This window comes from Zosterops lateralis (genome assembly GCF_965231275.1).
Source record: "Zosterops lateralis genome assembly, chromosome: 1".
In the NCBI taxonomy this organism is placed as follows: domain Eukaryota; kingdom Metazoa; phylum Chordata; class Aves; order Passeriformes; family Zosteropidae; genus Zosterops; species Zosterops lateralis.
Window position 1 is genome coordinate 101380885 of NC_139762.1, and position 23690 is coordinate 101404574.

A 23690-nucleotide genomic window follows, 5' to 3' on the forward strand; every position below is an offset into this window, starting at 1 on the left:
GTAGGTTATTCTGAGCGTGTATATTAACAGTAGCAGGTTAATCATTACATATTTTGTGATCAATAGTTTTTTCCAGTTTTAAAGAGGACTAACTGCACTAGTCTCTCAGGCAATTTCATCAGCCTAAGACTGTCTAAACATGCTAAATCAGTTCAACAAATACAATTTGTTTTCCTGCCTTTATGCCCAATACTGAGGAAGAAGTTCTAGCTCAGTCATTTCTAGGCACCTGTATTTCCACTAAAAAGGATACCCAGGACCTTCTACCTAATTAAGTTAAAGCTGCAACAGCTCAGTAATTTCTGTTTGAAATTATTGAGTTTCTAGCAATTTAAACAGACATCTAAAGATGCAGAGAAACTGTGTTTTGAGAATGACTGGTGACCACTGATTTATAAACAGATATTCAACTTTCAGTATATGCTTTTAATCCTAAGTGGTAACATAGAAGTACCTCCTGCAACTAATGCAAAGCAAACAAACACAGAAGCTTCACACAAGCCTGCTTATTAAAAGGCCCTTTCCTCTAAGAAGTCACCTCTTGTGCAAGCCTGTTGGAAGAAACTGCACAGAGACTTCAGTTTGTGGCATGGGGCTTGCTTTCTTACACAACAGCTGTCCTAAGCTTTAATGTCTGTAGTATTCTGAGTTCACAAACAATTTTGAATAATCCTCCGGGTGGGAGAAGAACACACAAAGAGATGGCAATAGAAAGACAGAAATATTTTCATTTGTAAGACTGAGCTGTCATTTTTGTGAAAGAACCAAAGGCTCTCTAATCAACTCAGTGATTACTACAGAAAAGCCAGGAAATAGGAAAAGGGAATCTCACACCACACACTGAAAAACCAACAATGCCACAACAAAGCCATCATGGTCCTCTGGGGACCAAGAAAAACACTGGTACTCCTTGACATTTTAGCTTGTATGACACATACAGAAAAGTAGAACTATTAAGGGGGAGGTGGAGTGTAAAAAGACACAGACAGTCAATGGGTTCACCATTACCTTCCCAAGTAAGTATTCTGCTGTACCTCAAACCCTACAGTTTTATTAGAACAGACCATTTCTCAAGTTTGCACAGAAACCTACTAAATACACATTAAAGTCCCCAGCTGATCAAGTCACAAGGTCAGGAGGGAGTCTGAATTTCCATCTCAAAGAATGAAGAAAGGCAAGAGACAAAGGCAAGAGACACCCAACACCTGCACAAACCTCAAATAGTAAGAACAGTTAAAACACCTTGACATCTCAAATAATGCTGAAGATCTGTTGCTCTGTGGACTTTTACCCAGCAAACAACAGCAAAAGATTATAGCAGAAGAAAGAAATAAAGAAAGCAGAGGCTCCCTGCAGCTCCAGAGCACCTGCACAGCAGCTCACCATGCCCCTACCAACAGCAACCAAGACTTGAGGACAACCAAGCTACCATCAACTTGTATAGTGAAAAACACCCACACCCTTGCTGTTTCAAAATTAGAGAGAAGGAAGTGTCCCCAACCTCCAAATCATGGCTTGTCAATAAACATGAATTATTTTAATAATAGTTACTGATTTCTTATAGACATGATGATCTCACCCTACCCTAGCATTCCAAGATTAGACAATTTTTTCCTGGAACATAAGTACATTTGGACTGCTCCACATTTGTCCAATAGGTTTTTGTTCCTATAAGCATCACCATGCACTCACTTTTCTCCATCAAAGATTTGTTTTATCCCATGAGTTACCTTGTAATTCAGAGGCATAAGATTCCCTTTCTTCCATATCACATGGGCCACAGAAGAAAGGCACGGAACACAGTGACAGTGTCCGAGCAATTTCCATAGGAGCTCTAACTAATAATAGTGATATTAAATAGTAATACTGATATTGGAATGTGCTGCTCAGGGAGGTGGTGGAATCAACGTCCCTGAAGGTGTTTAAGGAAAGACAGGACATGGCACTCAGCGCCACGGTCTCCCTGACGTGACAGTGTTTGGTCACAGGTTGGACTCAACAGCCTCAGAGGCCTTTTACAACCTAATTGATTCTGTGATTCTGCAAAATATTTATTTTACTGGGAAGTTTAAAAAAAAATCCTTTAATTTCTTACCTCATACACAGTCTTTAGGGGGAGAAAAAAAGACAAAAAAAAAAAAAAAAACCCAAACAAAAAACAACACCAAAAAACAAACCCAAAACGCCGCCACCAAAACAAAACCCCAACTATACAAGACTGAACATTATCAATGGTAGCCCGAAAGTCTGAGAGGAACGAGAACGAAGAGCTGAGCCTGGCATTCTCTCATTATTCCCTGCCCTTCCTTTGTTGCCGGCTGTCACCTGTGCGGCGCGACTCGCCGCGCTCCGTGCCCATGGGCGGCCGCCCGGCGCTGGCGGGGAAGGCGGGGAGCGCCTTATCCTGCCGGGAACCCGGGCGGCCTCGGCACCGGCCGGGCAACTCCCCAGGCTGCAGGGAGCAGCCGAAATTCCCGACACGGAGGCGGGGCGTGTGTGCTGTGTGCCTGTGTGTCTGTGTGTTATGTGTGTGTGTACAGTGCCGTGCCGCGCTCGCACCCGCGCCCCGCTGGCCCTGCCCGTCCTGCCCGCAGGTCCCGGCCCTGCCTCCCGCGGGAACCCCCGGCAGCCGGCGGCCCCTCAGGCCGGGCGGCGGGGCAGGGGCCGGGCTGGGCGGGCCGGGCCGGGCGGTGACAGCGGCGGCCATGGCTCCCGCCGCGGCGCTGACGGGCTGACAGCGCGGCCGGCCGGAGCGGGGCGGGAGGCGCGGTGCCGTGACACGGGCGGCAGCGCTGACACCGCCGAGGCGGGCGCCGGGTGGGCGCTCCCCGGGCTCAGGGACCAGGGGGCGGCGCCCCGCGGGCACCGGGTGGGGCTGGGGGTCCCCGCCGCGCGCCGGGAAGGTGCGCTCCGGTCCTTACCTTCTCCCGGGAGCGCGGCGGCGGGACGCGTCCTCCTCCTCCTCCTGCTGCTCCTGCCCCTGTGGACGGCGCGGCCGCGGGGAATCGGGCAGGGCAGCGAGTGCCACCCGCAGTGCCCACGGGCTGAGGCTCAGCCGCGGCTCCGGGGATTGCAAACACCCCGCCCGTCCTTCTTTCTCCCTTCCCTCCCTTCCTCCTTCCCTCCCTCCCTCTCCTCTCCCTCCTTCCCTCTCTCCCTCCCTCCTCTCCTCTCCTCTCCTCACACCCCGCGCCGCCGCTCGGCTCCCCCCGCCCCCCTCCCAGCGGCGCTCCCATTGGCCGCGCGCCGCCCACGTGGGCCTCGCGCAGGGCACGGGACGCGGGCGAGCGGCGCCGCTGCCAACGACGGGGCGCTCGGGGCGCTCGGGGCGGGCACCGCGCCGCTTCTCTCCGTTCCCGGCGCCGGCCCCATCCCGAAGGAGACGGGCGCGGGTGCCCGCGGGGCGACGGGAAATAACGGGCTCGCGGGATACCGCAGACGGACGGGGCTGGAACGGGGGAATAGGGCGCGAGCACTGCGCATGCGCGAGGGGGGGTTGCCGGGGGCAGCGGCGCATCCTCTTGGGCCGCGGCCGCTGGAACCTTCTGGAAATGGCGGCGGCGGCCCTGGCCGGTCGCGGGGCGAGGCGGCGGACGAGAGCCTTTCCGGTCGCTGCCGCGGGACGGGACCCGACCTACAGCCCCCAGCGCGCCCCGCTTTGCCTCGCCCCGTCCTGCCGCCGCCGCCCCCTCCCCGGAGAGGGGTTTTTCCGGCGGTGATGGCGCAGTGAGTTTTACCCATCCGGCGCAGTGCGCGTGCGCGGCGGGCGCGGCCCGTCCCGGTCTATCCTACACTATTCCATCCCATGGCCGGGCGCAGCGAGGACGGAGGGGCCGCGGCTAAAGGCCTCGCAGTGTTCGGGAGAAGCCCCCGGAGGCAGGTGCGTGTGGCGCGGTGCCGGAAAGCCCGGGGGGGCCGCGAAAGGTGCGGGATGCCGGTCCGGTTAGTGCTGCATCCCTCCCCCCCCCACGGGCACAGCTCCCGCCCGCCGCTGCAGGACAGGACAACTAATAGCTTCCTCAGCTACTTCTTTGGAGGTGCCCTGCTGGCACAAATGAGGCAGATGTCATGTAAAGGCTTATCAGGGGTGACGGAATTGACTGACCATGTAGCCCTAGTTGAGCCTTGGAAAGGGGTTGTTCGTCTGCACTCGTGAAGTTTTGCATCTGCTTGTAACAATAGTAGTGTGTGGCAGGACTTAAGGAGCACACGTCTGGTGCTGTACTCGTGGGTTCTGCTTCTGGCAGGTGCTTAAGGGCTGCCAGGTGTAGTCTTTTGACACGGCAGCTAAACAAAGCCCTTTAGCACATAGTCCTAATTGTGATCACTCTGCTACTGGATTGCTTTAATCTGTTACTGGGTAGAAATTCCTTAAGATATCCTATTCATCAGAAAAGAGACTTTTTTTTCCAGAATCAAAAGGTTACTTTGATTGTGGCCACCTATTGTGTGGACTTGATGTATATTCTGATCCCCACCCATGATGTACCAGAATGAATAGAGGATGGCAGCAAAAATCTCTCATATTCCCATGCTCCACGGCATAGTGTGAGACAGACTTCTCTCATTTGCTTTCACAATCTTCCTGTAAAAATGCTGGTCCAGATCACTGATGTTGTAAAGCAACTGCCTTCATTTTCATTTGCTTGTTAGTTACAGTGGGTCCTGTCCTGTGGCCAGGAACAGCTCTGTCAGTGTGAGTGACCATGTAACAAAGGGAGTTGCCTTCATGTTCTTTTGTGTTCAGTTGATGGCAGAGGCTATCTCTAGAAGTGGCAAACTCATTGAATAGCAGGCAGCCTGTGGAATGTCAGCATAAGTGGAGTAAGACCAGTTTCCAAAGGCAGAATAATTTTTCTTCCTATGGTATTATACAGGGATCCACACTCTGAAACATGACAGGCTACAGGTGTGGCCTGCATTTTGAGAACTGCATTTTGATCCTTGTGCACGAGTAGTGTGGAGTTTGAGAAATTTGGTGTGTATTGTGTTCACAACCAGCAGCTGAGGTAATGGGGAAGGAGTCTCATGAGCAATATCTGCAGCAGCAGATGTTACTGATAATATCTATCAGTAACTGGAGAAAATCCTTAAGCCTTTTGTAAGGACTGCTGTTTGGACTAATGGAAAGCATCAGTCAGTTGACTGCTAGTTGCTCTAGTTGCTACCCCAGCATTTGTTTCTTGCTCTTGTTTCCAGCAGCCCCTCCTTTTTACATCGAGCACAGCTGCAAGATGCTTTTGTAGCTGCAGTGTTGGTGTGCACAGGACTTCCCTTGATCTGCCTCCCCAGAGGAACATCCTGTGTCACCAGCCATGTGACCTGCTGGTCTTAGGACAAAAAGGTGCAGCATCTGGTTGAACTGTGTCATTGCTGAATTCAGTCTAGTAACTGAGGGATTGAAAAGTTCAGACTGCAGTCCAAAAATCTGACATAAGAACTTGCAGGATGCCACAGAGGTGAAACTGTGTGCCCCAGCCTCAAGGAGGTAACTGGCAGGTGAGCCCGAGGCCAGCAAATCCTGCACAGCTGGAATGGGATTTCACTGCTTCTTCCTGTTTAATGACAGAACGTTTTCTAGGTAACATTTTTCTAGCAGTGTGTGCTGATCATGGAAATCCTTTCTGTTATCCAACATCACACACATGATTGGGTATTTAGAATTTCCTATTACTCCACACTTTCTTCTGTCTTCACCAAAGGAAAGATTCGTCACCCCCCTCCCCTCCCCCCTTGCAGTCCAGTGGATTCTTTTGGTGTCTTGTGCTTCTGTGTCCTAAATCACATTTCCTTTCACAAAACTACCTATTTTAAAATCTTCTTGAGGTAGTTTTTTGTTTTTCTTGCCCAGTTTCTTTTTTACTTCTTTATCTTCCACTTTTAGAGAATATAGTATGTGAGTTCTTTAATTTTTCCCTCATTCAAGGAGAGGCAGACAAGACCACTGAAAACACAGACTCAGTTCTATTGGTGCTGCAGTACCAGTTTCAGGAATGTGTTGACTGGTGCTGTAGTTGACTCATTTTTTTGCTTAACTCACCACCCAGTACTCTTACAATCCAGGATATTAACTGCAGAATTGCAAGTGTGTAATTATTTGACAGGTTAGTGCTACTGCCTAGAATTAGTATTAGTGACCCTCTGCTATTGAGGATGATGAAAATTACATCCTGTTAATATTTGTTACAAAAAATGTCCTACATCTAGTAAAATACACTTTTTTTACTACTAGTAAAAGCAAGCACAAGGTATTATCTACAGCTATTCAAAAACAGAAAAGAGAACTTGGATAAATCAATTCTTGCACTATTCTGGAACTCTTTCATAATGATCACCTTGTTAATTCTCATCACAATCCTACATAAGTTACCATTGGGAAAATAATTTATTGTATATAGTAAACAGCTACATGTAACAAATAATGCAGAATATGTATTTCTACTTGAGATGTTTGAAATGTTCAAATTTCAACAAAACCTGAAATAATGCAAGATGTGATTATTTTTAACCATTTAATACAATGATTGCCCAAACTTTTTTGAGGAGAAACCAGGACCAAAAAGCCTCATATAAGGACCATAAAGCTTCATATAACTGATGAATGAAGTGGGTATAATGAGAGAAGAGTAATAGTTATTTTTTAATTTCTCTGTGGGCATTTCACAGTCCTGTAGCTGCCCTCCAATACTCAATTTAAAGAGTGATGTATCAGATTTGTGCCATGCAGGAGGGATAATGTAAATTACCCTATTCTAGTCAAGGGATTGGCACAATCTCACATGTTGCATCAAAATGACCGACAGCTTGTCTGTGGAACATCACTAACAATCTCTAAAATGTGGGAACTGGGGAGGTCCATGTTCATGAGACAGACATCAAAACTGTCATGTGCAAATGGAATAAAACAGGGAGAAAAGTGAGATAAGGCTAAAAATTCTGTCTGGCTTTGAAAATGGGCGGAGTCTGGCATTCTAGAGCTTTGTGTTTGTATAGTTGGAAGTTTCAAGCTCAGCAGGTCCAAAACTATGTTTCCCTTCAACAGGATTATGCAGTCCCATGGGATTTCACTGTTACATACAAAACCATGAATAACTGTAGCACAGTATATATAGTTCCACAGTGCATGCAACATCCTCACTTGTATTCAACACATACTTCAAAGGTTAGAATAAGGTAAAGCTGTATGGACTAGAATTTGTTGTTAAAATGAAACAAACAGCGTAGTCAGACTGGGATACTAAAATGAGTCTGTCTTTGCGTCAAGATGTGAGATGCCGTCTGCCTCATTTCATGTCTCTGGAGAAGTGCCGCGTCGTGCCAGACGCCTGGCCTGCTGCAAGGCCCGGGGCTATTACACACACGGAGTGACCTTTCAGAAGAGCATTCAGGAACTTCATGACAGATAAGATTTCAATCCAAGTACTATTTTCTGTGCACTATGTTCTGTGCTATTTCTACACTAGATTTTTTTTTTTTAATGCTTGTTTGGAAACTGCTTCACTCATGAGTTGTATGTATTTATTGAATTTTCTTTTCCATTTGTACGCAATTCAATTATTTCATTTTATAAATATAGTAATATGGAAGAGATAGCAAGTTTCTCATACAAATGCTTTACAGATATAAATATTATGTTCCCAGAACTACCAGCAGTAATTCTGTTTTTTTAACTGCGTGTGAAGGAACTTCACAGACTACTGAAATAAAGGTGGTGCATGAACAGAATACATGAGATAGTCATTGTGCAGGTAATCTGTAAAAACAGAATTTAACTCCGAAGAGGGAGAATAGTCAATGAAGTAGGATTAATCAGACTGTCAAAACAAACTAAATTTAAATTAGAATAAAATTATAAATGATACACTTAAGTTTCATCTATCTCATCCATTGTAATACAAAGGTAAGTTCAATGGCAGATTTTAGAAGAGACCGACACAATATGGTCTCAGGTGACTGATGTGTCCACATTTCCTAATTTACATGGAAATGTGTGTCTGTATAGCTAAAGCATTTGCCCAGTTTTATAAGCATTGGTATTAAGTGTCAGTATGCAGTCAGTTGGTTTTTTTTTTAATCTTCAACTTTTTTATATTGAAAGATAATCCTCAATTTCACACAGGTTAGTTCTTTAAAGTAGCTGGTGCACAGTAGTAAGGTCAAAGAAGGGTCTGTGAATCAAAGCTGCAGTGTCAGATATTGTTACCCTTAGGCAGATGTTGAACTTTCTGGGATATTCTGTCTTCCCCCAACTCCCTACCTTGTCTGTACTAAATAAATTTACACAGGAAGTTAGTTGGTATTTGCTGCTATTAATTCTTTTGGTAGAGTACTACTGCTCTTTGGGGCTTTACATTTTTCCTGATTATGGAATGATACTAAGAAGAATTAAGCTTAAGAAGAACCAATTCTAACTGAACCTATGAGATTTTTTACACAACACGGCTCAGATAACCTTGTTTGTATTTGTTTGTTTAAAAATTGCCAATAAAAATAACGTGATGAAGTTTTGCCAGATAATCTCCTCTCAGTTTGGTTGCTTGTGCATTTGCCAGATTTGTGAGTTTTGTTGCTTCTTCAAAGAACTTTAGAAAAAGCTGAAAGAATTTTAAATGACAGATCAAAAGACGCAACTTCATTTCTCGTTGACCATAAGTGGAACTCTTTCAGGGAGTCACTTCACAGAGTCTACAGAACCACTTTTCTTATAATCTGGAATTAGGATTAAACTGTGCTGTAGTTAAAACCACAGGAAATTGGATAGTCTAATTGCTAGTCACTTTTTTTTTTTAAACCAAAACATTAGAATGTGCATAATTTTACTGAGAGTGAAGATACTTTATTCTTTTCAGACAGTTCATCTTATATTACAAAAATCCTTAGAGGTCATCTCGAACTCCAAAACCTGGTCCTTTGGGTGGTTCAGTCAGGGAAGTAAGGCCACCAGCTGGTTCACAAGAAAAACGTCCACTCCTGAAAAATGAAAGCAGTTTATTCATTGCTGGTATTGATAAAAATCCAGATTCTGTTTACTCATTGGATAGAAGACAGTCACAAAACTGACTTAAGGCTGAAGCTGCTATTTTTTTTTGTTGTTGTTCTTTCCATTCAGACATTCAGAAAAAGTGTGATGTAGCTGTTAAGGTGAAAGGGTTCCAAATTCAAGTATTGAAAATATTTTCATAACTGAAATGCAAGCTAGGACCACTTCCTTTCTTTTATATTCCTTTACAGGTTGACCAGGCAGTATCAAATTTTATCAATCAGAGTCTTGTTATAGATGCTTCCCTGTGTTTTTTTTAAACTCTAACTTGTTTAAGATTATTGTTCTTGTATTCCAAACATCTTTATAGAAACAACAGTAATAGTAACACCCAAGTCAGATTAATTTCCCAATTGACACAAATGTAGGTGGGCTAACAAATTACAGTGGAAAATAACATAGAAAAGTTCAGCAATAACAACCTCTCACTAACTTACAATCTTTGGTTTTTGTCAGAAATCAGAAAAAAAAAAACCAACCAGCCAGCCAACAGGAATTTGTTGGTTTAAATAATATAGACAAAAATTCCAACAGGTGACATCATTCATCTGTTAAGTACTAAGACAAATCAGAATTCATGCCTTCCTTCACATTTGATGCTACTCTGGTCAGTCATCAAGAGCATGCAAATTCTCAGGTCTTTCCAGTTTGCTTTGGCTTTGAATGCATGCACTTCTGTTCAGTAAATTAATGAATGCTTTTTAGCTGTAGGCTGTGTACTCAAATCACTGGAAAAGTAATTTAGTTTCTCAGAAGAATCACCCTTCATGCAGGTGAGAAATATAATATATATAATTTATAAATACAGGCAATTATATATTAGTTTATTATGAATGTAGCATACCTTGGGCCTGGTTTGGGAACTTTGCCAGCCTTTAGCTCATCAATTATGTTTTCAATATCTTTGGGTGTCAAATCTTCCTGTTAAAAAAAGAAATCAAATCATTGACAAAACTGAGAGAGTCATCAGTTATGCTAAATGCAGCACATCAGATTTAGCAGATCAGTGTGACCCTAGTGCAGGTAATTTTGATCCCGTCCGTTAACACACATAGTGGCTTAAAGAATGAGTAAAACTGAAAAGTCTACTGTTGTTTTAGTGTTGAGACTTTGTTTCACATGTAGTTACAGAAATTATATTAAAACAAACAATGTTGATGCAGGCCAAGGATTTGTGTTTTCAGCTTCCTGGTATTAGGGAGTTGGATCTCTGCCTACCCAGGACACACACAAGCCAGGACACATACTGCAGAATGGTGTCGGCTGCAACAAAAAAATTTTGGGTACAGTTCAAGACAACATTTCTTAAATTAGTCCATACTTTCCAACAGACTGCTTTAAAGTGCTTTCAAAATGTTATCAAATACCTATTTAAAAATTCCAGATTTACAGGCAGACCACAATCACAAAAATGCATCATTCCCCTTGTATAATCAAGACAGTAACTGAAATGAAAAATACACTGATACACTTGATACAAATGAAGTGTTCTAGCAAGAGGCCAAGAAACTAAAAGATGCTGTAGGCAATGAGTTGTTCCTGCCAATAGGAATTACAAAACTGACCACAACTTCACCATCTGGAACAACTGGAAAATACAGGTAAGCCAGCAAAGAAACTTAATCTAAATTTTAAAAGGGAATGTAGTACTTACATAGTAATTGTCGTTTATTTGTACCATGGGTGCATTTACACAAGCACCTAAACATTCCACTTCTATCAGCGTGAAGAGTTTATCAGGTGTTGTTTCCCCAACTTTAATACCTAAACCAATAAATTAATTAGGCTCAGTAATGGTTATTAACAAGAGTAATAAACATGAATCTAAGTACTCCGTGGATATTGCATTACTTGTATTTTGGCCTTAAAAGCATTGCCAAAATTAAATCCCCTGAAAAGTCAAAAATGTTTCAATTAAACAGAAGTTTCTAATAAACCATTAAGTCAATTTTCAGATACATTTTTAAGACCTTGTTTACAGGTATGATTCACTGAAAAATAACCATGAAATGACAATTCTAAGAAACACAACAGATCTACTCAAGAACATTTTTAGTATCAATACAGTAAAATAGAAAAATAGGGACACATAGCTTTTATGTGCTGATAGGGAATGCATTAATACACAGTGTTGAGTATTCCCAAATTAACCAACATCCAAGCATTGTTAGCTACAAATTCATAAACAGCTTGCAAGTTCATACAGAAAGAACGATTTACTGAACTGTACACATTTAGTGTCCATGGCATGTTATCGTTCTACTCCTAGAGATACAGACCTTCCCCAGAGGCAAGTTAGTCCAAGTAACATCTCAGAGTCTGATCTCTACAAAATATTCCATGGGAGGAAGAATGCTGAAAAGCAGTTTTCCTCCATTTACTAGTAGAAGGGTTGGAAATAATAGAAGTTTTAAGGCCTGTCTCAGTAAAAATTACAGAATCATCCTTACTGCTTTGATTTCTCAAACTGAGAGTTTCAGTTGAAATTAAGCTATCTATGCAGTAACAAGACATTTCATCTAAATATGCCTTTTTCAGACAGAGTATATGAAATGAGAGATAACAGGCAGCTGTTCTGCAGCTCTTATCACTAGTTCTTAGAAAAAGTTAATACAGATTTTCATAGAAGGGGAAGAGTTGTCAGTTGCTGATCTTACCCTCTCTTCTCCCCTATAACCACCCAAAAAGGAGAAAAAAACCCCAGCCCACACAGAAAACCCCTGAGTACTCCTTACATCCCATGTTGCACCTTTCTTAATTGACTTTTTCCATGGAGAACCCATCGATCATGTTAAAATGGTGTTATCATCCAGAGGGACCTTGACAAGCTAAAGAGGTGGGCTCAGTAAACCTTATGATGCTGAACAAGGCCATTTTTTTCTTCTACTATATGAAGAATTTTACTTCAGTATCATTAAACAAAGGTAAAAAAAATTACAAGAAGTGTACTGCAAATTTGTGTCGTACCAAGTTTCTTCTTAATGGCTTCTAAAATGCTGTCAGAGTCTCGCAGCATGCACGGCGTGGTGGTGCAGACCTGAATGTGGTATTTCCCAACAGGTTTGCGATTGTACATGGTGTAGAAAGTTGCTACTTCATAGACTCTCATGGGAGGCATGTCTAAAACTTCAGCAACCTGTGATGGGAAAAACATGCTATACTGAATCCTCAGAGGGCAGCAGTAAAGGCATTTAGCAAACCTCTTCACTCAAGTCACCTGTCCTGTTTGCAGTAACAGGTAAGTAAGAGGGCAGGGCTGGGGATCACAGCACAAATGTATTCCAAGTGCTAAGCCTGGACACCCAGTTCTCTGACTGGCATCACCCTGCTCCAGCACAAACTCCCCTAAGCCATGGGTCAGCCCAGCAAGGAGCTCCAGTCAGCTCCCCTCCAGCAGCTCTTGTCAGACACAAGAAGATGTGAGGAGTCAGCTCCAGCTCACACTGCACTTGTGCTGTGTGAATGAACAAACCTGTACAAGCCTGCCCACAGTAATCCATGGAAGCCTTTTGGTAAGGAATACTTGTAAGCGGGTAGTGTGCTTATCTAATTCATACAGAGCAGGTCTCCCTCAGGTTCTGTGGCACACCAGGGCTACATCTGCAGATTCCTGTCACAGCTAGTAAGCAGGGAGTGAAGCATGGTCTCCATGGAGCCAGTTCTAGTGCAAGTATCCCTGACCTCATTAACCTGGAACCTTGGCAAACTGTTCAAATTGAGAACTGGCTCTGGTTTCAATAGAGTAACTGTTTTACCTTCCAGCTTCTCTAGCAGGCAAGTAACAAATCATGGAAAATATTTGTTCACTTAAAAGCCTTAAGATCGTTTTAAACATTGTATCAACCTGAAACTTAAATAAACAAAAATACACTGCCAGCATTAATGAAGCTTTGAGGCTTTATGTTATGCTGTAGAAATTGCAGCTGACATGAGTTGCCTTTCTTTAAATGCTCATTTACCTCCTTCAGTCATTTCTCTCATGCTCACAATCCTCACCTTTAACTGAATTTAAAACTTTACACTTTAAAATTGATGATATGCCAGATGGTAACACAGAGTACAACAGGTTTATTCATATGAATATAAACCAGATTTCTTTTTTTTTCTTCATATTTGGTTACTGTCGTGCAGCCTCTCACTTTGGAGCAGTGTACTTGTTTGCCTGGTTATTTTGAAACAATTTTAATAATTAACCTGACAGGCCTTCTGGGCACTTACTGTGAGGTGTTACCCAACACTCTGGACATCTACTACAGTAACACTGCTTTGCAGAGTCCTTACAGACTTAGAGATTAAGTATAATCCAGGCAATGTGTGAAATGCCATTAATCTGGGAGGAAGGAAACTCCATTGACATTACATTTTTTGTCTTTACCCACATTCAGCAGTAAACAAAATCAAGTTTCTGTTCCTAATTCTAGGATCATTCTGGGAGAAAAGTCTATCTGAATAGGTTTTATTTAATTGTTGATTTTGTTCTGTCTGTGGTTTCTACCAATGGGCTAATATTATGTACACAGAGCCCTGAGTTTTCTGCATTAATTTTCCCTATTATTTTTAAAAATGTAGTCTCGTAGGCAATTCTCACAATTCCGTGCCACATGTAAATTCCCACGTTAGTAAGCTTTCATTAATTAATGTTAATATTCTAGTAAGATATTGAAAGAAAACAATAAAATTATGCTTGAAAGATAATTAACTACTAAATACCTTGTTCATGGCTGATATGGGCAGCCATCCGTGCTGTCTTTGGGCCAAATCCAGAACTGCCATGACAGCTGCAGACTTGTGTCCCTCTGGGTAGTTTTTTATGATCGCTTCTATTCGCTTGTTAAAGGGAAAGAAGGAAAACAAATCAATACTGCTCTAAAGGCAAAGTCTGTGTATTGAACTCTTTTTTGTCTGCATACCTTTAGGTTTTCAGGTGTGAACTCAAATGGAGTATCTGGATTGTTTTCAGGACTATCTCTGTGCTTCAAGAAAAGAAGAAAAACGTGTAAAAATGGGTTGTTAGGAGATTATTCAGGACATATTTACCGTTGTAAAATACCTTCTTGTTACACAGTTACAGTTGAGCTGCTTGAATAAAAACTACATATTCCACATAAAAATTTCATAGTACTAAGGTGATTAAATATATTTGGGAAAGTTATCAAAAATATTGATACTTACTGCATCACTCTTAAAAATCATTACCTATTCCCATTATTTCCTATTAAAAAAATATTTACCGAGTAATACATGAAATATTGAGGAAATGTATGGTGGTGTTATCAAAATACAGATTTTTAACACTGTTAATACAGTTTGACAATTATGTTCAAATTTACAATAGGCAGAGCAAGAATGCTCTGGTTAATACCTTAATAAATAAGAGACTAAAGCAACAGTTAATTTTTCTCTTTACCATGAAACATTAATTATAAAAAAACTTCACAATTCATCAAGAATTTTCATGTAGAATTAAAACACAGAAGAATTTGCACATTCAAGCACATTATTAATCCATTTTAATGTATTGTTTTGATTTGTAATGGATTTCAACATTTTATATACAATTATGAATCAAAATGTGAGAAGCTGGATTTTGAATTAGTATTTCCAAAATAAGGTATTTTAACAAGTTATTTTTAAGGTGGTCTTCTAGGGAGACATCAAATTTTAATTAGTTCTTCTATATTCAGAAAATACAAATTTGGAGATCTTGAAAAAAGTAACATTTTCCTGTAATAAAATCTTAGTTCTGATTAAAATGCTTTTCCACCAGAAAATGTTCCTGCACAAAATTTTTAGCTGTCTCTAAGCAGCTCATTTGGGTTTCCTTTAAATACCTATAGTTAAGTTTAATTCCAAACTTCATACCATTTTCAAATTGAGAAAGTTTCAAATTAAATGGAAAGTTTGTTGGAAAATCCAAGCTATACTTGAGGCTTGATGCTAAAAGTAATCTCCAACTAGCCAATAGTAAAAGCTTTAGAAGTGTATTTAGAACAAAGAAGCCCCCCCACTGACTTCCATTTGCATCATTTCCTCCAGTAACCGAGGGTGACTTTGCAGTTGCCACACTACACTTCTCACTAAGCAGCATTTAATGAAAAACCTTAACATTGCCAAGACACTTGCATATTGAAGTGCAGTATGTATCATCAGTGAAGAACTTAGAACGTGTGTGGTCCACAGCTGTTCTTGGATTTAGAAATTTTAATATGGAAATATTGCAAGGGCAAATACTTCCATTACATCTATTGGTCTGTCCAGGCATTGCCTTTGCTTACCCTGTCTATATCCCAAAGCAAACAATATGACTGCCACCCTCAGTTTGAAAACATTGTGCCCTCACCACAGTTTCAAGCCCAGTATAAAACTACCATTGATAATACTTCACCAAGGATTACTTTCCTATAAGAACAGGAATTACAGAAAGATGACTGATGCCCTTTGAACATGCTAATATTTTATTAAGCATTAATTTCTTGCTTACTGTGTAGTTTAAAAAAATAACATAAAAGAGCATAATTCCCATTATTTTAGACTGACTCTTCCAGATAAAGGATTTGATGACTCATATTTCTTCTTGGTGAGTGTTTCCTATCAATTCTAATTGAAGCTCTCAAAAAGAGGCTGATGGGGGAAAGACAGATTGGAAATACTATACAGCTTTTATTAATTTTTTCCCTTACAGACCTTTCCATGTCTTAGCTGCACAGATCAATTCCACAATTCATGATAAGTATTTCCATAACTTAGCTTTTCCTTCTCAAATGTGCATGCCTAGTCCTATTTTGCTATTATTTTGCCTTCCGTAGCAATTTGATAGTTAGCAATTGTACTTTGTCACAATTTCTTTTGCAAATAAATGTATTTGATTTATTAAAATCTCCCTCTTTGTCTGGAGCAGGTATTCTTTCAAGTGTATCATCTCTAAACTCATATCCTTAAATGCCCTACATGTGAAGAGGAATAATAAAGACTTTATATTGTAAGATACAGCTGTAGCAAGGTTTCATGATATATTGTAAAGGCTACAGCAGAGGTGAGCAAAACATGACATAAAAGTCATGCCACCTTTTATGTTTTCCGTTTTCCCAAAAGGGGTCCATCTAATTCTGGGCCATGGAGAGTTTGATAGTTTTCATCAAGAGCTTACACTGTTCTAGGACTCCTGAGCAGTTAGGAATTTTTATGGTCTCTAGTCTTACATTTGTCTGACAATGTGCCGTTTATCTGACACTTGCATGCACTGACGTGCCCATAAATTACACAGGTGCATTTCTATGTTTTTTTCGGATACAGGTTCTAGAGAGAAAGATCAGAAATAAGGACACTGTATTGGAAAGAGTACTGTGTTAAATTACAGAGTGGTTGAAGTTGGAAGGAACTTCTAGAAGTCATCTGGGTCAAACTCCCCTGCTCAAGCAGGTACCCCCAGAGCTGCTTGCCCAGGATAGTGTCCAGATGGCTTCTTCCGAATATATCCAATAATGGAGACTCCACAACCTCTCTGGGCAACTTGTGCCAGTGCTCTGTAACCCTCATAGGGAAAAAGTGTTTCCTGATGTTCTCTGAGCCCATTACCTCTGGGCTTGTCACCTGGCACCACTGAATTGAGCCTGGCTCTGTTCTCTTTTCACTCTCCCTGCATGGAAGTCTTTTTCCAAGTCTCTTCCCAGGGTCCTCAATTTCCCCAAATCTTACGTGAAGTTTTTATTCCATTCATACATTGAACGTATCACATTTCTATTGCAGAATCTATTTAAGTAGGAACACCTTCACTGCAAAGGCTACCCAAGCCACAGATGCCAGTGCACTCCCATGGAAGCCACTAAGGCTGCTGAATAGTCACATCATATTCTTTTTGCTACACTGACCTGGGCCATTTATTATTACGAGTTTTTTTCCCAGTGATCTAATCACCTGTCTTTCTTGACACAGAAAATTATTAAACAGCACTGAAGAATTACAACAGAATAATTAGAGTATTTTAGTTTTCATGTGTACTGCAAAAAAGTTGGCCTGAAACTTGACCTATGCCCTATGGTAAGCACCAGTCCAAAGCACTGTAAAACAAAACGAGAGAACTGGTCTGCAGGGGCAATGTTTAGGGCAACCTGTTTAGAATCCATATCAATTCAGCACTGAAAAAACATGTATTACTCCTCCTCTAAAAGGAAAGTACCCTACCTTCACTACTCCGACAGAACTCAAGATATACCCCCTCTTACTGTAAGGATGGTGGAAGTTCTCTCAAACCCAAGTCTCACTGACCAACTTCACATGTAACTAAAACTTGAATACAGCAATTCTTCAACCTTTTGTGCTGCAGCCCCTGTGCAGCCCTGTGACAAAGTCCACATCAGGGCTGTTCATGTGTTAAGGAAACTCAGTCCATGTATTGAAAACAATAAAGTATAAGAGCTAAGTTTTAGCTGTTAAGAAGACTAAAATCAGGTAAAAGTCAAGTATAGAGAATGCATGTTTCAATGAAGAAAGGTAATCATAATAAATGTCTCTGGAATCAGGCCTTCCCTAGCCATCAGAACTTAGGAGATTTGGAGCATCGCTCTTACATTCTTATGGGCAAACAATTTACCTAATTTTGTACTGGATATGCTCTCACTGGAAGTGTGATGTGCCTGTGATGGCACTTAGTTGAATTTTATGACTGAGAGAAAGGCTCTTTCTGGGTGTTTCAGAATACAAAGGCATTTCAGCAGAAGTTATTTTATTTCTGTGTCTTTCTACTAACATGTAACATGTTTGCAAAGGGAAGCACAGGCATGCAAATGTCTTTTAATACCAGCTTTTATGACAACCAGCTCCCTTGCTAGCCCGTCCTCTGCTGTTACAACACAGATACACTGCATGCATTTACTTCCTCACAAACAGATTTTATACATGAAAAGTGCAAGAAGCAGCAGCAATAAGCTTCATAAAACAAACCTGAGACATTTGTGTGCAAACTGACAGACTAAGAGGACCACCACAACAGGTTTGAGTTACTCCCATTAATCCTGCACAAGCAGTTTTTAAACAAACTTGACACCTCTTCTGCTTGTAATTAAAAAAAAAAAAAAAAAAAAAAAAAAAAAAAAAAGACTTTTACAATTGTTTTTTCCATTTACAGAAATCCAGAGGAAGTCCAATTTTCTGACTGTATGTGAACACCTGGTGTTGATTAAAATAATGCCTTCATGTCAAACCAGCAGGACAAGTTTCCCTTGAAATTTGCCATTTAAAGTAACATCTGGAATTTAGTTAGGGCAAACAAACACACGTACAGTGACATCCAATTGTCTTCACATTACCTTTTACTTCAGAGAAAAACAAATATTACCTTATTAAAAAACAACAACTGAGAAAAAAAAAAAAAAAAAACCAACAAGAAAAAACCAAACTCCCACAGAACCAAGTTCTTATGCCCCTCTAGCAAAAATTCTGCTGTGGAATAAGCATCAATGATGCTATTAAATAAATATCTGCAAAGCACTCAGCTTTTCTACTTGTCTTTCTCTGTTATCATGCTCCTCCCTGCAGCACATAATTTAAACGATTACATAAATCTTGAATTTACAAAGCTGTCTACCTTCATATGTCAGACATCAACAGCCATTAGGGTGCCAAAGACATCTTTTGCCTGTCTTCACCAACCTCCAACTACTCTTGAAGTTTCCTAAATTGCCAGACTACAGCATTTCCTCTATTCCTTGAACACCAGCTCTCACCCTGTAAATCACCAATTCCTGCTCAGATTTCTGGAAAACTACACAAAGCATATACTGAGATCCTATTAACTTCATTTAATGATTAAAGCTGTAGAGACAGCTGCAGAAAGGAAAGGAAAACAACAACAACGTGTCCAAAAATCCCGAGCACCTGTTTGTAACAGTGGTCAACTCTTTAGTAAAGGGCTGATTTTTACCAAGTGTTGGGAAAATGCCAAATTATTCAGCTGTTAAACTGCAGACCAGCTAAAGCTCTGAATGGAGCAGAATGGGACAAAATACACACTCTCTTGAGATGCTTCAGGTTCTCTTCAGAGGTAGACAGACAACACAGCTGCTTTACACAGGACTTAAATTCAAGGGCTTTTAACTTTTTGCAGTCACTACTACTGTTTATGCCTTTTATGACAGTCCCTAATGGCCTCAATTATGAGTCATTGTACAACCTGCTGTATCACACAGAACATGCACAAGAATTGTACTTTTCAACTCAGCTAGGACCTGAGCCCACAGGTGATTCTGCAGCAAATTTCAGAAAGCAAGAAAACTGGATTTGCAGAAAGTTTAATGAGATCCAATTACAAATTCAACTAAAATAAATAAAGGAAACAAGAACTGATTTATAATGAAATAAAGTTTAAGCGAAGTCTCATCTGCAATCGCATACAAATTATGGAGCATTTTCACTACATAAGACAAGAAACACAAGAGCCAAAAACTAAAATAAAACCTTTTGATACTCCATGACAATTCTAGTAGAAGGTTCTACAGAAAAAAAATCCTCTTATTTGTAAATGCCAGTGGGTTTCTACAGCAAAGTTCTGCCCATCAGAAGATTTTAGGCAGATTTGGAAAAGGACATGCCAAACTCTTGTGGCCCATTCCCCTTAGAGTAAAGCAGATTATTTACCACAAACAGGGCTCCAGTGGCGTTGCGCTCTGCTGTTCCATGAAGGTATCGGATCTGTCTTGCCTACAAGCAAAATACAGTGTTAATAATGCAAACACTGCCAGGGGCTGCTCTCAGCAGCAGTCTGATTTCCATTCTAACTGTAAGCCATTAATTCTACTATCATCACTAATAATTTAAAATAAGTCAACAAGAAGTTATTAAGGACTCTTCTTTACTATTAGGAGAGCAAATTTCTCAACTTCTGCCTTGACCAGTTCTAACAATGTAGAAATTAAAGGATTTAACTCTGCTACTGCTTAATTTAAGTGCCTTGAACACAAATTCCCCTCCAATATTTCAGGAAGAATTTCTAGATTTGTGACTTTATATCCTATATGCTGTAAAGTTTGCAGAAACCACCACTACTACTGACGTTCTTCTGCAGTGAGCTTTTACATGCTTCTTCAGCTGTTACCGAACCAAACGCTGAGAACTGGCATAAGGGGCAAATGTAAACACAAACCGGAAGAATGAACAGAACACAGACCCCTATGCGAGTTCTGTTCGATTATTCTCTGTACTCCCTGACATTCCAGAACAGATCAAGGTTTCTAGATTCTGGCCGGTATTAGTAAGACATGATAATTTTACCTACCGCAAGTATTTATTCTATTAAAAATTAATTTTATATTAAATTACGTTTATTTTTATACATAATTCTTGAGCAATTTTGAGATTTCTTAAAATAGAATCACAGAATGTTTTTTGGGGGGGAAGGGACCTAAAGATCATGTAGTTCCAATCCGCTGCCATGGGCGGGGACACCTTCCACTAGCCCAGGCTGCTCAGAGTCCCATCCAGCTCCCAGGGATGGGGCAGGTCATGGGGCAGGGACAGGCTGCGACCATCCTGTGGCACGGCACTGCAGGTGCCACTGCCTGATCCGCTGCTAGAAGGACCGAGCTGATCAAGCCGTCTTTGCAGAAGCGCCGGGACTGTGGGTCCGTGGTCCACAGACTGGGATTCCAGGCACCGACCTTCCCTTCCCCCGGGCCGCCCCTCCCCGCGCCCCGCCGCGGCCTCCCCGCTCTGCCGCGGCCTCTCCCGCTCCGGGCGGCGGGGCAGGGAGCCCTTACCGAGCGTGCGGCCGCGGCGCGCAGGGCAGCGCACAGGAGCATGGCGGCCTTGGCGGCGGGAGCGCCGATCCCGGCTCCTGCTGCTCCTGCTGCTCCTGCTGCGGCTCCTCGTCCCCAGCCCTCTCCTTGAGGCCTGGGATCGCCCTCCTCCCCGCTCCGCCAAGGAGACGCGCAGCGCGCATGCGCCGGGACGCGCCCGCCCCGCGCCTGCCCGGTCCGGGAATGAGGCTGTCCCTGAGGGGGCCCGGGAATTGCTGCCTGAGGGGGAGCCGGGAATTGCTGCCTGAGGGGACCCCGGGAATTGCTGCCTGAGGGGCCCCGGGAATTGCTGCCTGAGGGGCCCCGGCAATTGCTGCCTGAGGGGACCCCGGGAATTGCAGCCTCTCGTGGTACACACCAGCGTGGAAAAAACAGATTCCTTCGGAAACAAGAGCTGAAAATCGCAAGGAGCGAGTGAAGCTTTTTTGAGCCCTGTGTTTCCCACCTTCCCTGCCCACTTCTTGTTTGGGGTTTTAATGTTTGGGATGCTTGCGCCCATGTTGTGTCCTCCTTCAGGAAAAACATAAACATTGATTGGCCTCTGATAAGCGTTCTCTTATGACACCGTAATCCACTTAATACGGTACAAATGCTGGAACCGAAGGTCACAGAATGGTTTGGGTTGGAAGGGAACTTCAACATCACCCGGTTCCAGCCCCCGCCATGGGCAGGGACCCCTCCCGCTGGATCTGCTCCCAGCCCCGTCCAGCCCGGGCCGGAACACTGCCGGGATGGGGCATCCGCAGTTCCTCTGGGTTAGATGTGACAGGCTCTTCCTTAGGTACAGCTGGTTCTTGGGAACATGTCCTTGTGCAGAGCCTTGATGATGAGGAGTGCAAATGGACCTTTTCCACTGTCAAATAAATTCACATTTTTCGAATAGCAGCTAAGAAGGAAGTCTTTTATTCTAATGAGTAGTCAGCATTCCAGATTGGCAAAGCATCACTTGATGTTCCAACATCTCTTACCATATCCTCCTTCTCTCCGAGGAGGAATCTCCCCTGCAGTCCCCACCCTCTCACCTACCCTGGCTTTCAGTGGGGCAGCCTTATTAATTTCATTAATTTCACACTATAAATCTATCAATGCATATTTTATTTTTACAAAAATTCTGATGGTTTGCTAGTTGACGCTCTTGAGTAACAATTGCTTCTAGTAAATACACAGTAGAACAAAAATTCAGCTTTCTTTACAATGTTTTCCTTCATCCAAACCATTAACTTAGCTTTTTGTCTGCTTACTTAGGTTGAGAGACCCTCTTTTATTTTGTATAAACTTTCAAAAAGGCAGGATTAACTACGCTACAACAAACTGAGTTTTATTAAAAAGATTTCATAATTATGGTATGAATTTGTACTGATGAAATGATCCATCAGGGCACTTGTTGGGACAAAAGGCCAGGTGCCTATGTAGGTGCACCTGGAAAAGTTTTCCTGTAAAGAGTGCCACGGTACATCTCAACAGATAGCTCTAGAGAAAACCCAAAGCACAAAATATTGCACATATTAGGACATTTTAGTATACTTATTACTCTTTCAGGTAAATGTATGTATGTATCCCTATAAGGATATGTATATATGTGCACAGATATACTTGGGAGCTGTTACTGTTATAGCAATATTATACATATTATATATATTTTACATATATATATTAAAAATGTAATATATAATTCTGTTATAACAGGATACTTTTCATTTGCACAGATGATCAGGCAGGATGTGGTACTGCTCTGATTCGATTACTGTGCTTTACATTTGGGTTCACTGTAGTCAGTGGTTGTGTTTCAGCTGCTTATTCATCATTTCCTCAATGCTGACAGATACTATAAGCATTTGTAATTTAAGAACCACTACCAGTATTTGATATTTTCATTGATCTGTTTTCACTGTTTACTTGATCATAAACCTCATTTTTCTACTTGCAATCAAATAATTATTTTCTGTCATTGGATTTCTTTATTAGTATGCATTATGCCAAATAATTGTTTTCAAGCTGTTGACTTAAATGGAAATAATAGTAGGGATATTTAATGGCTGTTACATTACTCTTCGTTTTGAAATACAATAATAAATAAATCAACTTTCATTAATCTTTAATGCATTACTCATGTGCACATGTACACGCATTCACTATATATTTTCTGACATTCAAAAGTAGTACTTTCAGCCACAAGTAATATTAACCAATCATACATGAAAATGTTAGATTTTTATTATTTTAGAATGGTACAATCACAGCACAGTTAGAAGGGACCTTAAAAATCATCAAGTTCTAACCCTCCTTCAATGAGCAGAAACACCTTTCCCTAGGCCAGGTTGCTCAGAGCCTCATCCAACCTGGCCTGGAAGTCCTCCAGGGATGGGGCATCCACAAATACATGCTCTAACATTAATTAGTATAAATAGTATGCAATTTGCAGTGTGGGGACTGTGAATGTTGGCAAGCCATTTGGAGAGATTCTTTTGAAAGCAAATCATCTGAAGAGAACCTAAAATCTATCAAATGGTATCAGAGGCTTTTTATCCCATTAAAACACCTTCAGTCTGCTGTCACTATGTAAAAGAGAAAAAAATAAAGGCTATTAAGATTTCTCTGGTCTTTCAATTTTTTTTTTTTAAATATATTAGTATGTTCATATTTAACTAGTACAGAGATTGACTTTAGGAAGTGTAAAAACACAGGGGACAAACACAAGAGATCATATTAAATAATTAAGACCATAAAATGTTGGAAAATAAAGAATTCTCAGTTGCAATCTTCATGTTGCAGCCCTGTACAGAAAACTGACCTACCTCTATAATCAGGAGTGTTTCAGATGAAAAAGTGTTTTCCTTTTGATAGATTAGCTTAAATTGATT

The 23690-nt window shown here is 41.5% G+C and overlaps 2 protein-coding genes across 2 annotated transcripts in view; both read right to left on the reverse strand.

Moving 5' to 3' along the window:
- ANKRD12 (ankyrin repeat domain 12) overlaps positions 1–3097 on the reverse strand; it is a 59204-nt gene extending 56107 nt beyond the window's left edge. The window contains exon 1 of the mRNA XM_083863668.1: positions 2922–3097. The gene's annotated coding sequence lies outside the window, so the exon portion shown is untranslated. The remainder of the gene's footprint in view (positions 1–2921) is intronic.
- Positions 3098–8814: 5717 nt separating this feature from the next.
- Positions 8815–20972, reverse strand: NDUFV2 (NADH:ubiquinone oxidoreductase core subunit V2; the record flags this gene model as incomplete). Its single annotated transcript, XM_083860321.1, is given in 9 exon segments — positions 8815–8970; positions 9885–9961; positions 10695–10804; positions 12008–12176; positions 13751–13867; positions 13951–14013; positions 19673–19735; positions 20791–20868; positions 20871–20972. Coding segments are annotated over 9 exon segments (873 nt in total). The 3' UTR covers positions 8815–8876.
- Between the last annotated feature and the right edge of the window lie 2718 nt (positions 20973–23690).